This window comes from Alternaria burnsii, assembly GCF_013036055.1.
Source record: "Alternaria burnsii strain CBS107.38 chromosome Unknown 732, whole genome shotgun sequence".
In the NCBI taxonomy this organism is placed as follows: Eukaryota; Fungi; Ascomycota; class Dothideomycetes; order Pleosporales; family Pleosporaceae; genus Alternaria; species Alternaria burnsii.
In genome coordinates this window covers 399,962-414,383 of record NW_024066113.1, presented here as the reverse complement: position 1 = coordinate 414,383, position 14,422 = coordinate 399,962, and the positions used below count along the sequence as shown (strand labels likewise).

The 14,422-nt window shown below is 50.6% G+C and overlaps 3 protein-coding genes across 3 annotated transcripts; 2 read left to right on the top strand and 1 right to left on the bottom strand.

Moving 5' to 3' along the window:
• Positions 1 to 524: 524 nt before the first annotated feature.
• GT037_005600 (uncharacterized protein) lies at positions 525 to 1,514 on the bottom strand (the record flags this gene model as incomplete). The annotated part of the gene is made up of 2 exons (XM_038930647.1): positions 525 to 1,148; positions 1,464 to 1,514. Coding segments are annotated over 2 exons (675 nt in total), but the record flags the coding sequence as incomplete, so codon positions are not given.
• Positions 1,515 to 2,934: 1,420 nt separating this feature from the next.
• On the top strand, positions 2,935 to 7,963 carry GT037_005599 (isocitrate lyase; the record flags this gene model as incomplete). The annotated part of the gene is made up of 8 exons (XM_038930646.1): positions 2,935 to 4,274; positions 4,320 to 4,852; positions 5,635 to 5,847; positions 6,078 to 6,349; positions 6,398 to 6,553; positions 6,605 to 6,947; positions 7,003 to 7,555; positions 7,606 to 7,963. 8 exons carry the CDS (start codon positions 2,935 to 2,937, stop codon positions 7,961 to 7,963), a joined length of 3,768 nt encoding a protein of 1,255 aa, XP_038786335.1.
• A 2,815-nt stretch (positions 7,964 to 10,778) lies between these two features.
• On the top strand, positions 10,779 to 13,385 carry GT037_005598 (zn-dependent exopeptidase; the record flags this gene model as incomplete). Its single annotated transcript, XM_038930645.1, has 4 exons — positions 10,779 to 10,901; positions 10,957 to 12,365; positions 13,086 to 13,256; positions 13,310 to 13,385. The coding sequence occupies 4 exons, from the start codon at positions 10,779 to 10,781 to the stop codon at positions 13,383 to 13,385; spliced, it is 1,779 nt and encodes a 592-aa protein (XP_038786334.1).
• Between the last annotated feature and the right edge of the window lie 1,037 nt (positions 13,386 to 14,422).

Below are 14,422 nucleotides of genomic sequence, written 5' to 3'. Positions count from 1 at the left end.
TCAAGCAATATTTCTAATCCTCACAGATCGTGCCGGATGGATCTCGCTCTCTGGATACTTCTGGTGGGCCCACGAAATGTTCGATCTCGGTCTATCCCAACAAACCAACACACTCCTATCTCCGGCCTTCCCATACGTCTTCCATGCTCCCGAGGGCTGCGAATCGCTCAGAATACCGTATCGGTTCCAGGGCATTGCGTAAAATGCACAACACTGAAAGACAGTGTCTCATCACTGCGACTGAGGTCGCAGCAGATATCCTGTAATATTGATGTGCCGAAGTAATTCGGAGTCATTGGGGGCTGCTACCAGACCTTTATATGAGATTCTACCCTTCAAAATTACATCGCTGATGGAAGCATGCTCCCGACTACCATTTTCCCGATTTGGGTTGCAACGTGCGAGGCTTAGTGTATCGCGCTGCATACCGCGGCAAATATGAACAGATTCCACACGCTTACTGAGCATCCAAATGGAAACTTTTCCTGGTCACCCAACAAAAGATCTGATATTGGACTTTCAATCTACCTGGTTGGTCGACCTGGTCTTCTGAGTGCATATTGCGGAATGTCCCCAGTTGCCAGTAGATTATCCGGTATCTTCTTCTTTTGCCTGGCCTTCTTCTGGTCAACTTCAGCAAATCTAACATTATCGCCATCATCAAATCCCTCATTCCGGACCTTCTTCTTTGGCCGAGCTGTCTTTCTATCGACTATAGTAAATGCGCCTTCACCATCGTCCACTTCTCGTTCCTCGCTCTTTTTATCCTTTGTCTCTTCACAGACCAACAGTCGTTCCTCCCCCTGTCCTATCTCTGGCTCCGGCTTCTTCGTTTCCTCAAACCAGCTTTTGACAAACACAACTTCTTCTTCTTCTAGGATTCCACACACATTACACGATAGCACTTTGTCCTGTATAGGTTTACCATCATCATCATAGTCTGACCACACCCAGAAGTACTTGCAATACCAGCAAGTGAAGCCTAAGCAATACGGGTTGTCGCGTGATGTAACAATTGCGTCAGCGCATTCTGCGTCACAGGCGGGTGTGTTACATGTTTGACATGGGCCATTGGGAGAGGCCAGGGTACCGGGGGTGTTGAAGTGGGCGCAAAGGTGGCAGACCCAGCCACGGAGCGGGGTGGCGGACTGCGAGGTGTTAGTGCCCTGCTACATCTTGATAAAAAAAGGGAGCAGGGTTATGGAAAGAGGGATTCACGTCTCGGACTGTTTCTGCAGATTACTTAACGGCGAATATTAGAGTCCGTTGATCAGGTAGCTCCGGGAGCGCTAGGATGTCTTCTTCTTCCGTATAGTTAGCATGTAAGTAACTGGTGCTATCGGGCGAGATACTTCTCATGAGATCCATATGGCCTGCTAGTACTTCCCTTTTGTCAATTTGATTAGCGTTCTCAGTCCGGGACTATGAAGAACTATTAGTACTTATACATGTGCATGAGCTACAGAGTTCCTGGCAAGACATGACCACAAGCACGTGGAAGAGTAGAGATCATGCTAGGAATGTCTTGACATGTGTTTGCTCTCTTTCTAATGAGATCTGGAGCGTGATTATGACGTTTCGGGTTCACAATATTTGTCTATAGATAGGTCGGTTGATCCTTTCTGAACTAATCCCGTTTCGCCTCATTCTCTACCATATCTAAGAAGAGCAACATGAACCCGCCATTTAATAGTAAGTTCCTCCATTCAGTTCTTGGTGAAGGAGAGCATTTCGAATTAATCCGCATGTAGAGCAAGAAATCCTCGGGTTATCCAGCAGTTCCAGAGACCATGCAACATCTGTTGTACGCAATGCTGTAAAAGATGTCCGTACGAAACATCCTAGACAGCGTGGGTGGATCTGTCACCTCTGCTCCCATTACAACAGACCTAGTCCCACCACACCAGGAGCCTTGTGCCGTTGTGGACATGTAGCTTGCCCATCTACGATGCATATTTCTGGAAGAGCCGTTATGCAGCCTGGCGCCTGTTTCTCTGTCCAAAACACGAGTAGAGCTGACCCCAGTTGTGACGGTTGGGTGTGTTTCTTCTGTAACATCTACACTACGCGGCCCGCCAACGTCCTTTACTCAGCTTGGCGTCTTATATGTACGACGTGTGCGAGTGTAGAGGAGACAGAAGTTATGTTCGTGAAGAGGGTTTGAATGGTGGGCAACGCTGTCACTTGAAGGACGTCTTACGGGTAGTTGACTGTTACCTGGCCTTCTTTCATGCTAGCCATTGGAGTTGTATCTTGGCGGGCGACATAGTTACAATAGCTTCTCGTATCGGAATCTTCGCATGCCTCTGAGCTTTCGGAGAGACTGCTGACGTTCTCTCTACATGTTTGTTGCTTTTGTGTGTGAAACGATATTCCAAATCATGGCGCCGGTCCAGGATCCGGTTCTAGCGTAGTCCACAGTCCGCGTCGCGTCGCGCTCGAGATAAAACGTCTCTTTCGTGCTTTGGTGGATACCCTCGGGAAAGAGTGACTTGCTAGGACCATGAGGGTCGTTTTGGCGCATTTTGAAACATGCAATATACAGTTGGACAAAAGTATAGTGATGACGGTCGACACATGTTGGTGTTCTTCCTGACCCACTTAACCCTGATGACGCACCATGACCCACATCCATCAGTGGTTCGGCGTCCTCCTCTCCTTTCTATTCCATGAGCTTTGCAAGTCGGCGTCCAAACAAACAATAGCGACGGTGGTCACAACCGGTCTACACATTTGGTATCCCGGAAGATGCGGCTCTCGTATTGACATTAGCCAGATGGGGAAATACTCGCGGCGGGTATCTTTCTGACCCTGCATATACATTTCATGAGAATGGTTTAGCGTCAAACCACCTTCGATCTGACATTTATCGCACCACAATATTCCTTCGTAATCACCTCAATGTTACGAAAATACTAACAGAAACATCCATTAATGCAGATTGCACGTGGCCGTCGCGGTCTGGGTGCTTCCCTTTTTGGGTGCGCGCCTTTGACTCTCTTGCTACCATGTGCCGTTGCTGATGGGTGGCGAGTGTGGCCTCTGCTCGCGATCTGGATCGGAGGGTATACCGTTAGACGGCGTCATGAAGATCGCCAGCTCACAACGGATTGCGTGGTGTCTGGAATCGTATACGCTTGGTTGGCAAAGGAGAACTTGATTGCGACATCATTGAAGAGTTGGAACATATGGATGGGCTGGATTCGTAGCGCCGAAAGGACGTCTGTCATATACGCAGTCTCCAGTGTCGCATTGCCGCTTACTATACTCACATTCTTCCTATGGCGCACCTTCCTCAGCAGCAAGAGCACAACTGCAACCCCGCCCGATATCAGTCGGTGGAGGTCTCGAATAGAGACACCAAAGCCGAAGATCTTCCCTTGCCAGACGACACATGCTCGTATCTTCCCGAAACGCCATGGCTTCGCATACTCGTACCTCCAGTGTGGATTTCCCATCATCTCGAGCGGAACGAAGTACAACGGAATAGAGTTTCCGAGTGGAGAAGATCGAACTTTGGGTAGATGGTGGCTACGTGTCAGAGCGGAGGACTATCTGGAGCGAGGCGGTGGCGCTTTTGGTTTCTACTGGAAGCTGAGGACGTACCTGAGAGCCCAACATGTCGAAGATTCCGAGTGGGAATATGCCTACTTGGTGACGGCACCACGCTTCTTCGGCTACGCATTCAACCCAGTCTCCTTCTGGTATGTCTACGATCGCGAGCATGAGCTCAAGAAGATGATACTCGAAGTCAACAACACGTTCGGCGAAAGGCGCATGTACTTGCTTGACGGATCAAGTCCTCCCAGCCCGCCACGCACATCAGACTCTGAGCAGACGTCTGGTTCGGAGGGCCAGGAATCACAAGTACCTATCGAAGCCAAGTCCAAGTTTACCGATGTGTGGATGAAAGACTTCCATGTCTCGCCGTTTAACTCTAGAAAGGGTTCGTATGCGTTGAAGGCACAAAACCCTTTTCCGTGTGTGGATTACGGGAACCCTATGATCGATAATACTATCACACTCAAGTCCTCCAAGGATCATGGGAAGCTTGTAGCACGCCTTTACTCCACCGGAAAGGCTATCGATACTGACCAATTGGGCCTCTTCGGAACTATGCGGTTCATCCTAAGCTGGTGGTGGGTAGGGTTCGTTACGTTCCCGCGGATTATCAGAGAAGCTTTCAAGATCTTCTTCAAGAGAAAACTGCATGTGTGGTTCAGACCAGAAGTCCTGACGTCGAGCGTTGGCCGACTACCCACATCCGCTGAGATGTAAGTACGATGGCATTAATGAATGAACACGGCTGACAGACCAAGCACACTTTATAAAGTGTTCAGGAACTACCTGCATCGGCTCGTAGAAGAAGCGGAAGTAGATTTTAACATCACGTTCCAAGCCTCGATTCCCGACGTTCCCACCAATATGGTTTGCCCGACACATGTATCCGGTCGAGTTCGGCCCAAGAAGAACATGGAGATCCGCGTGCTTACACCAGCATTCTACTCACGACTCATTCACTACACGTACACTTCCGAGGCCATCGATCGTGAGTGCGTCTTCACCGATGAACGGAATAGGACTTTGTGGATGTGTCGCCCGCAGCTTCTACCTCTGCTGCTTTCAGAGCGCTCGTCGATACGCCTCGAAGAGAAGGACACGCCGCCAACGAGAAGGAGCCATCTTGACGAGCTGAGGTGGTGGTTGCTGAAAAAGTTGAGATGTCCGCCAGCTGACCCTGCATACTCGGTAACGCCGCAAAGCTCCGCAGTGAACGTTGATGACATCCGTGCCAGACCATTTTCCGAGTTGGATAGATACGTCAGGGGTTTCTTCGGGCAACAGTACGCTTGTGAGTACAGAAGGACCGTTACGAAGCTTTTTCTAGCACATCGGTTTTGTTTCGGATTTCCGGAGATAGTCGGCCTGGTGGATTTGGTGATCAGGGTTGTGTTGTGCTATACTGCTGCACAACAGCTGAAGAGCTGGAGTGGGTCATCGGCGGGCTTCTTTTCAGCCAAATGCCTAGAAAACATGGTAACAGGAAGGGATTGGTCTGCATACTCTGATGCACTCGAAGTACACCAGTTGGGTTGGTGGTGGTTGGTAAAGAGCGCCTTGTTGGTGTACTCATGCCACGCGTACGAGTCGTTGAAGGGTTATAGTTAGGCACGCAGATCTTCCATCTCATCTCAACCATCATTGTTATCGTCAGAGTACTGATATATGACCCGTAACGGCAGCAATGATCATTGGTATGCGACGTCGTCACAACCATTTGCCGGGATCGTCGTCGCTGCCGAGCGAGGCTTATCCGAAATATCCCAGACGCAACAATGACAACTCTCACGTGTTTCCGAGCAAAAGCCCTCTAATCAGCGAACACGCCAGCCCGTGAAAGTTGCAGATCAATAGCGGTTCTGGCCTTTTCCGGATAGGATCAACCGAGGTAAAACCCGCGCGACGCTAGCAACACGCGACCCCAGGTTTTAGCATGCGCCTTCACATGCACAAAAGACGAAAGCAAAGTACAAACATCAGCATGTGAAGCTGCAGGCGGTCGCGTGCCGTTGTGTAATAAGTCTCAGGTCCATCGAGATGGAGTTATGAGAGGGGTTGATAATGAAGATGCAGCTGTGTCTGGAACGAGATCGCATCCTCACCAAGCAATTGGCAAACGTCATCCCCGTCACGGTTCCGCTGGTCCCATCCCCACCCGATCTACACCAGTCATGCTTTCAGAACGTCAATTCCCCTTGGGCCGAGGGCAACTCAAACAACGCTCTAGCATGACTGCCACGCTAGATCTTCTTGCCAGCTTCCTCGGATGCTCCAGTCGGGCCAATGGTGCGCTCAGCCGGTTGTCCCCGAGCTCTTGGGCTAAGAGGTAGAGCTGGGATTGTGCTAACCTTGATGGTGGGAGATGCTGATGCTACACTTATAAGCTTGGCTCCCCAGGTTTGTGGCACGGTAGACCGAGGCTAGACTGTGTTGTGTCATCGCTGGTCATTTATCAAAAGAGAGGTTTCCCTCGTGCTTTCTCACATCTTTATACCTATCTACTTACTGGACCAAAGGAATCCAACGTTTTGTAATTGACACAAGCTTCATATATCATCTACCAATAACGCAAAGTCTGATCGCGATGTCGAACATTGACGCAGAGGACGCGCAGTTCCAAAAGGAAGTTCAGGAGGTCAAGCAATGGTGGTCAGATTCGAGATGGAGGTTCACTAAAAGACCATTTACGGCAGAAGACATCGTGTCAAAGAGAGGCAATCTCAAGATCACCTACCCAAGCAACCACCAGTCGAAGAAGCTTTGGGAAATTGTTGAAGGCCGCTTCAAGGTATGATACTCCTTCATGATGCCAGCCATGCGATCTAATCAAATCCAGAACAACGATGTCAGCTTTACATACGGATGTCTCGATCCCGTCATGGTCACACAAATGGCGAAATACTTGGACACTGTCTACGTATCCGGATGGCAAGCATCGTCAACAGCTTCATCAACCGACGAACCAGGTCCTGATCTAGCAGATTACCCCTACGTGAGTCAAGTTCTTTGATATCTAGAAGGGAAAGAAAGCTTACATGCCTAGACAACTGTACCCAACAAAGTTGGTCACCTCTTTATGGCGCAATTGTTCCACGACCGAAAGCAACGCGAAGAGCGCCTGACTACTGCAAAAGCCGACCGCGCGAAAGTCGCAAGCGTTGATTACCTGCGACCGATTATTGCGGATGCAGATACCGGACATGGAGGCCTTACGGCTATTATGAAGCTCACCAAGCTTTTCATAGAGAAGGGCGCGGCTGGTATACATATCGAGGATCAAGCACCAGGAACGAAGAAGTGCGGACACATGGCTGGAAAGGTCTTGGTACCTATCAGCGAGCACATCAACCGTCTAGTCGCCATAAGGGCACAGGCAGACATCATGGGTAAGATAACATCAACCAAATATTGATTGCAAACATAGCTCATATTGCTGCACAGGAACCGACCTACTTGCCGTTGCCAGAACCGACTCAGAGGCCGCTACCCTGATCACATCGACCATCGACCCTCGCGACCACCATTACATCCTAGGCTGCACAAATCCCGCCCTTCAACCGTTGGGCGAGCTCATGTATGCCGCAGAGCAAGCTGGTAAGAACGGCGCGGAGCTCCAGGCCATCGAAGATGCATGGACCAAGGAAGCCAACCTGAAGCTTTACCATGAGGCAGTGATTGACACGATAAATGCTGGTGTACATGTGGACAAGCAGAACATGATCAACGAGTTCCTGGAGAAGAGCAAGGGCAAGAGCAATTCAGAGGCACGCGCCATCGCCGCAGGTCTGACTGGCGTTGATGTGTACTTTAACTGGGACGCCGCAAGGACCAGAGAGGGTTACTACAGATATCAAGGTGGCTGTGAATGCGCCATCAACCGCGCCGTTGCATATGCACCCTACTGCGACATGATTTGGATGGAGTCGAAGCTGCCTGATTTTGCGCAGGCAAAACAGTTTGCCGACGGTGTCCATGCCGTATGGCCTGAGCAGAAGTATGTTCCTTCACTCCTGTTTTCATCATCCATGCTAACAATATTGATAGACTGGCGTATAATCTCTCGCCCTCTTTCAACTGGAAAGCCGCCATGCCACGTGACGAGCAAGAAACCTACATCCAACGCCTGGCCAAACTGGGTTACTGCTGGCAGTTCATCACGCTCGCCGGTCTGCACCAAAGCGCTCTTATGGCCGACACATTCTCCAAGGCATATGCTAAGCAGGGAATGCGGGCGTACGGCGAAATCATCCAGGAACCAGAAGCGGAGAACAAGGTCGATGTGCTTACGCATCAGAAGTGGAGTGGAGCAAACTACGTCGACAATCTTCTGAAGATGGTGTCCGGCGGTGTAAGTTCGACGGCGGCTATGGGCAAGGGTGTTACCGAAGATCAATTCAAGTAAATATTTGTGGCGAATCATTAATCAGAAGGGCAATTTACATATACAAAGTCTTGAGATATTTTCACTACAACCGAACCGTATTCATTTGCTCTTAAGTTGCAAAGCACACCCGATAACGTCAGTAGTCTACCTTCGCGCATATGTTGTGTAATATTTCTCCTACTAGTGTTCACCGCTTGGTGTAGACACTGGAAACCGTTTTCTAATATGATACTGCAAAGCCATCCTATATTCTCAACTCACAAACCGTCCCGTCCCTCCCTATTCGAAAATTGATTCCAAAAGAAGGCTGCAGTCATATTCTCCTGCCCGGGGTACAAGATACGACTTACCAAACATTTCCCACCACGAAGTTGACCAGAGCTTTGGCTCTCAGCCTACGGCATAGAAGCCATACTCGAGGCTACCGCATGATGCCGCCTCAGGAGAACGATTCGCAATTGGCAAAACCTTCCGAAAGCCATATAATCTTCCCATCTCGCAAATAAACTTCATAAGCAACCCAATCCCTCAGAACCCTAACAGAGAGTAACCTCAACTTCTACGGCCGATGCGCTTCTGCAGATATCAACATATTCGAAGCCTCCATAAGGAGTAAGCGGCCAAACATGTCGAGCGATTTTGTAACGGTGAGCCGAACCAGGGTGGATAAGCTATACATGTGCCACATGTACCTAGCAGCGGTGGACGGAAGCTTCGTGTGCCAGCTCATCCTTTACGCGGGGTTCAAGTCCAATTTAACACGCCTTACAGTTTTGCATGGACAGAAGGCAGATTTACACCGGACGATATCCTGTATCGGAAGGAAAGTGTTGGGTCTCTTTAGGATGATACCATGACACTGAAGCCTGATGGTTCTCGCTTTGCGCTTAAGCAGAGGACGGATTGTCAATTTTCTCTTGCTGAAGGATGTCTGTGCTTTCATCTGATGGGTTCGGAGGAGGGTCACGGTCAAGTAACAAAGACTAGACTCTGGTACAGCATATGGAGGCAGTCAAACGCTCTAACCACGAGGAGTGACAAACCCGCCCGCTTCGAATTGGGCAACGCAGTTCAGGGATTTCATAGGAAGAAATCGCGTAGTACATGTTCGCATGCGTTATCTTGAGACACCTGTCCTAACGGTATGCCACTACTTCTCTGCAGCTGCCAAGCCCTACCTTATCCAATCGTGACTTGGGATCCTGCGTACCGCACTGAAAATGCAATCTTTCTCTCTGGACTTGACCTCCCAATAGCCGTCGTATCAGAGCTGCATCAATATCTCTCTGTTACGCCTTCTACGCTATTGATCGCGCTCTACCCGCATCATTACGTGCCAATATGAACGATTGCAGCCGACATCACCTTTCCAACGGGGCCTGCTGCTATCATCTGCACCAGGGTATTCAGCCACTCATGGCACCAGGAAGGGAAAATTATTGAGTCGAACAATTGGACTCCGCGAGTTGGTAGGATGCTAGAGGGCATGAATGCGACATGGCTAGAAGAGGAAAAAGAAGTAAACAAAGAACCAAGGAACAACTTCTGCCATGTCGCTAGCCAGTGGAGAAATAATATGGCTTTTTATGCGCGGTAGAACTGGTCTAGCTGAGTTGCTCCTTAACGTCTTCGAATATCTTTGCCTCAGTTTCACTTTCCCTTCTCATTTAACGGTTTTATATCACGACATATTCTATCTAGTATGACCATCTTTTCCCCAAGATTGAATTCTACCAAGCCTGTAACCTTGATGTGAAATATTCTGATCGAAGCGCTGGAAGTTCAGTACACAAGATTAACCTTACATTGCACCTGCTTAGCTTCTGTCGCTGCTATTCAGCACTTCCAAGGCCGTCAAGGCCATGTCCAAGAACCATGAGATCTTGGGTACTTGCCCAAGCCGCCATGGTGCCGCCAAGAGGACAACATGGTGCTCTGAGATATATATGCCGCGCATTCCCCGTCGTCAGATATCATCTTCATACATATCGATCGTCTTCGAAGCATCTTCGCGATGTGAATTTTTCTTCTTGAGTCTTCTTGAGTTGTAGAGCAATGAGATGCTCTTGTGTCATCAGTAAACAGCTGCTCCGTGCGGCGCCAGCTAAAGCCCCCGTTTCCCAGGGACCTCGGCGGACGCATGCCGTGCTTTTGGCCGTCGACTGCGACATGCGATTCCACACCAGATGACCTGCTCAAATCGCACGACATGGAAATCCTGGAGAAAGAGGCGACAAGACGAGCTCCATGAGGGCCTTCGGATGTTCCGCGATACACAATCGCTTCTAGAAGGCTAGAGAGCTGTGCTTCTGCGTTCCCATAGCCGGGCGTGGCCACCTTCCTAAAGAGCACCCATCCGGCCTTCTTGGCAGGAGGGAGCTTGCCTCCGCCGACATCTACCCACATCAGTACGCTCTCCAATCGAGCCCCAGTAATCTCGCAATTGAGCGCCACTATCAGGTACGCCCAGGCGCTGCCCAGACCATCTACCAGAATGAAGCAGGCATTGGCGCAGCTTGTCTTTACCAGCTGCTGGATCAAGCATGAACGGTGGAGTCGCCGTTGGCGAATGATAAGAGATGGCCGATATTGAAATGCTTGGCAGACGGGGGAACGACTGCGAGTGTACGCGATTGCTGCAGAATTGCACGCGATAGCTGCACTCTCGGGTTAGGGAACAGGTCCATGGGATTTGTACATGGTTACACACGCACGACCGGTCGATCGGTGCAGCAAACATGTATAAAGGCTGCAATCCGCACTCCAGATGGAAGACACAGCTGCAGCTTGCTTCTACCATCTCAACCGCCCGAGATAGAACAGCTTTGTCAATATGAGGGTTACTCTCGGTCTTGCAGCTCTCGCCGTCGGCGCCTCGGCCATTCCTACCGAGCTTAGGGAACGCCAGGATGGTCACAACTCCAAGCCATGCCCTAAGAAGCCCTTGGTTACTAAGGTATGCAGCTCCGGTTCTTCACGGTCACGTTGAATGTATGCTGATGATTTTGTAGGATGCTCTAGAGAAGGACATCACCATCAAGAAGTTGATGAGGGGTGCTCAGCAGCTTGAGGACTTCGCCTACAGCTACCCAGCCCGTAACAGGATCATGGGAGGACAGGCTCACAACGATACTGTCAAATGGCTGAAGAAAGAGCTTGAATCTACTTCGTACTACGATGTTACGCTCCAGCCCTTCTCCAACTACGTCATGTTGAACGGTACCCTCAACGCATTCACCATCGATGGACGTGCGATCAACTCTACCATTCTCGAGTACTCCGCGTCTACTCCAGGTCTCGTCACCGCACCCATCGTCCCCGTCAACAACCTCGGTTGCGAGGCGTCTGACTTCCCTGCCGAGGTATCTGGTGCCATTGCGCTCATCTCGCGTGGTACCTGCGAGTTTGGATTGAAGTCCGCTCTTGCTGGAAGCGCTGGAGCTGTAGGTGCCATCATCTACAACAATGTTGCAGGCACAATCAGCGCCACTCTTGGTCCTCCTCCCCGTCCTGAGGGTGACTACGTTGCAAGTGTGACTCTCTCTTTGGAGGAGGGTCAGGCCATCGTTGCCCAGGTCGCTGGCGGTGCTACCGTTACCGGCACATTGGATGTTTTGACCGACGTCCAAGTCATCACCACCAACAACGTTCTGGCCACCAGCAAGTGTGGTGACAAGAACAACCAGCTCTGGCTCGGTGCTCACACCGACTCTGTTGGCGCTGGTCCTGGTATCAACGACGATGGCTCCGGAACTGTTGCTATCTTAAACGTCGCCAAGTCTCTTGCCAAGTACAACGTCAACAACGCCGTTAGCTTCGGTTTCTGGTCTGGCGAGGAGTCCGGTCTTCTCGGCTCCACCTTCTTCGTCGAAAGCCTGTCTCCCGAGGCAGCTCTTGATGTCCGCGCTTACCTCAACTTCGACATGATTGCGTCTCCCAACTATGTTCATCAGATCTACGACGGTGACGGCAGTGCTTACGGTCTGAGCGGCCCCGCTGGAAGTGACGATATTGAGGCCTTTTTTGCGGGATACTTCAAGGATCTCAACATTCCCAGCAACGAAACCGAATTCAACGGCCGTTCTGATTACGGTCCTTTCCTTGACGCCAACATTCCTGCTGGAGGCACAACCACCGGTGCTGATGAGGTCAAGACTGTCGAGGAGCAGGCTATCTGGGGTGGCGTCGCAGGAGAGATCCTTGACCAGAACTACCACCAGGCTGCTGACAACGTCACCAACCTTAACGAGGAGGCTTGGCTTCTACACTCCCGCGGTATTGCTGCCGCTGTCGCTCATTACGCTACCTCTTGGGAGGGAATTCCCGAACGTGTGCCTGCTAACGGCACTGCGAAGAGGAGCGTTCGCGAGCCTGTCGTCCGAAAGGGTGTCAAGGGCGGAAAGGTCACTCTTAAGCTTTTGTAAGCTTAAGGTGATTGCACTTTGTATATAGTGAATGATGATGATACCGATGATAAAACGAATAATATATTTTGATCACACACATTTACCTCCCGTTGATCATGAGTGATGTATTCGTGCTAGCCCGCTGGCTTTCTAGGCACTATCTTGATGTTGGGCTGAGCTTACTACTTCCTCAGCCGCCAATGCGGCGTATTCCATACGCGACGAATTCTGCACAGCCCCATGTGAATCGGCTAAGCGGCTCGCGAAAGCTTCTCACCGCGACACCGCGGCTGAGCGCACGCGTGTGGAAATGAGGCTTATTGTGATCAGCTGAAGTGCAGATAATGGAGCGCCTAGTTTGGTATATGTATCCTGAATGAGACGCGTTCGCGTCGTGGTTGATAGTTCCGCGAACCCTTAGAAGAGAACCACAGCAGCTGATAGTACTTCGTTCCACGCGCCACAAAACATATTCAATTTACGACCAGGACTGGTTACGAGGGAGGCAATTCTCCACCAATTCGAGTGAGTCACTTGCTCAATAATCTGAGGTCATCAGTCGTTCTGAGAGTTGTTTTGGGCGTCGACGTACCAAAACAAAGGGTTGCCTGAACGAGGCTGTGCGAGCCGCAACGCCTTTCAAATTACCGCGCTTTCGAGCTCGCATACATCTGATCTTGGTCTGCTTCAAATCTCGAAATTCGTACATTATCACGAGACCCGTCGATTGAAAGGAGACAAGAGACGAAGAAGATTGCAGCCATGGATACCGCATCGCATGCATACGAGGCCTTTCCAACCTTCGATACATATTCCGCCCCCACAACCCCACAGCACGATCACGATGCACCGATACCCACAACTTCAGACATCACAGCGACAATATCCGAGCCCTTCTCCCTCCAGTACGAAGGCCCCCTCTACACAGAGATAAACATTCCACTCCCCCACATCCCAGCACCACCAACAACCTCGTCCGCATCACCACGCCTATCCACATCCGCCGCCTCATGTACATCGGATACGACAACTGAGAAACGACGAGGACGTTCCCGAACCCTCTCTTCCCTCTCACCCTTCCGACACCGCTCCTCCTCATCTGCTTCAAACCCCATATCCTCACCCACATCCCCCACACTTTCTCCTTCCAGGAACAGCGAAGAATGGCCGCGGATCCGACGAGACATTGTAAAGTCCCGTGAAGTAAACGCGATGATGAATCTACGGCACCAGAGTAAGAGGGGCAGGAGTGGGACTATCGATGCGCTTGCTGTTGTTCCTGCTGTGCTGGTGCTAAGTGCAGAATTATTTACGCCTGAGGAGGAGAATGGGAAGGGTGGGAGGGAAGGAAGAAAAGATAGTGGAGTTGGAAGGTGGGAGGATGGAATCAGGTGAAATGGTTTCTGATCTGAATCAAAGTGCTTGTTTGGATGTGTATGTGCAGTATGGACAGGCACATGCTAGAGGGGAGATGATTGGCGCAACGACCTGACATGGCTTGCTTTGGCTACAGATGCCAGGGTACCGGTAAACCGCTTGCATGTGGACATGCGGCGGACCTTGCCTGACACACTCTGAGAAGGATTGATAGGGTATCACACCAGTGGTATGAGATGCATCAGGAGTATCGAGGTCGCAGCCGTAGTCGCCATGTTACGCTATGGTGACCTCGACAAAGCTATGAAGCTGGTTTGTATAAGCATTGTAATGAGGGAAAGAAGAAAGACTGAAATATGTGAATGGCCGTTAAACATTGTTCCTAGATAGCCGTGTGTAGCAATAATCTATCCTGGTGTTTGTCTGACGACGTATCTTGAGGATTTGATTCGACCAGGATGACCTATCTTCGGCACGTTCGCTAAGCTGCGAGTATAGTGGACGCTTGGTGCCGGCTAAAGACAAAGGAAGGGCGCAAGGTACCACATTGGGTGACCGCTGCAGGGCACATTCCGTGGATGACCGGATGCAAGTTGAGGATTTGGGAACCAAGTATGGTTATCCGAAAGCGCCTTCCTGGGTAGTAGTCCGGTGGGCACGTGAGGGAGCCGACTTCGGTAGGCGCTACCAGACC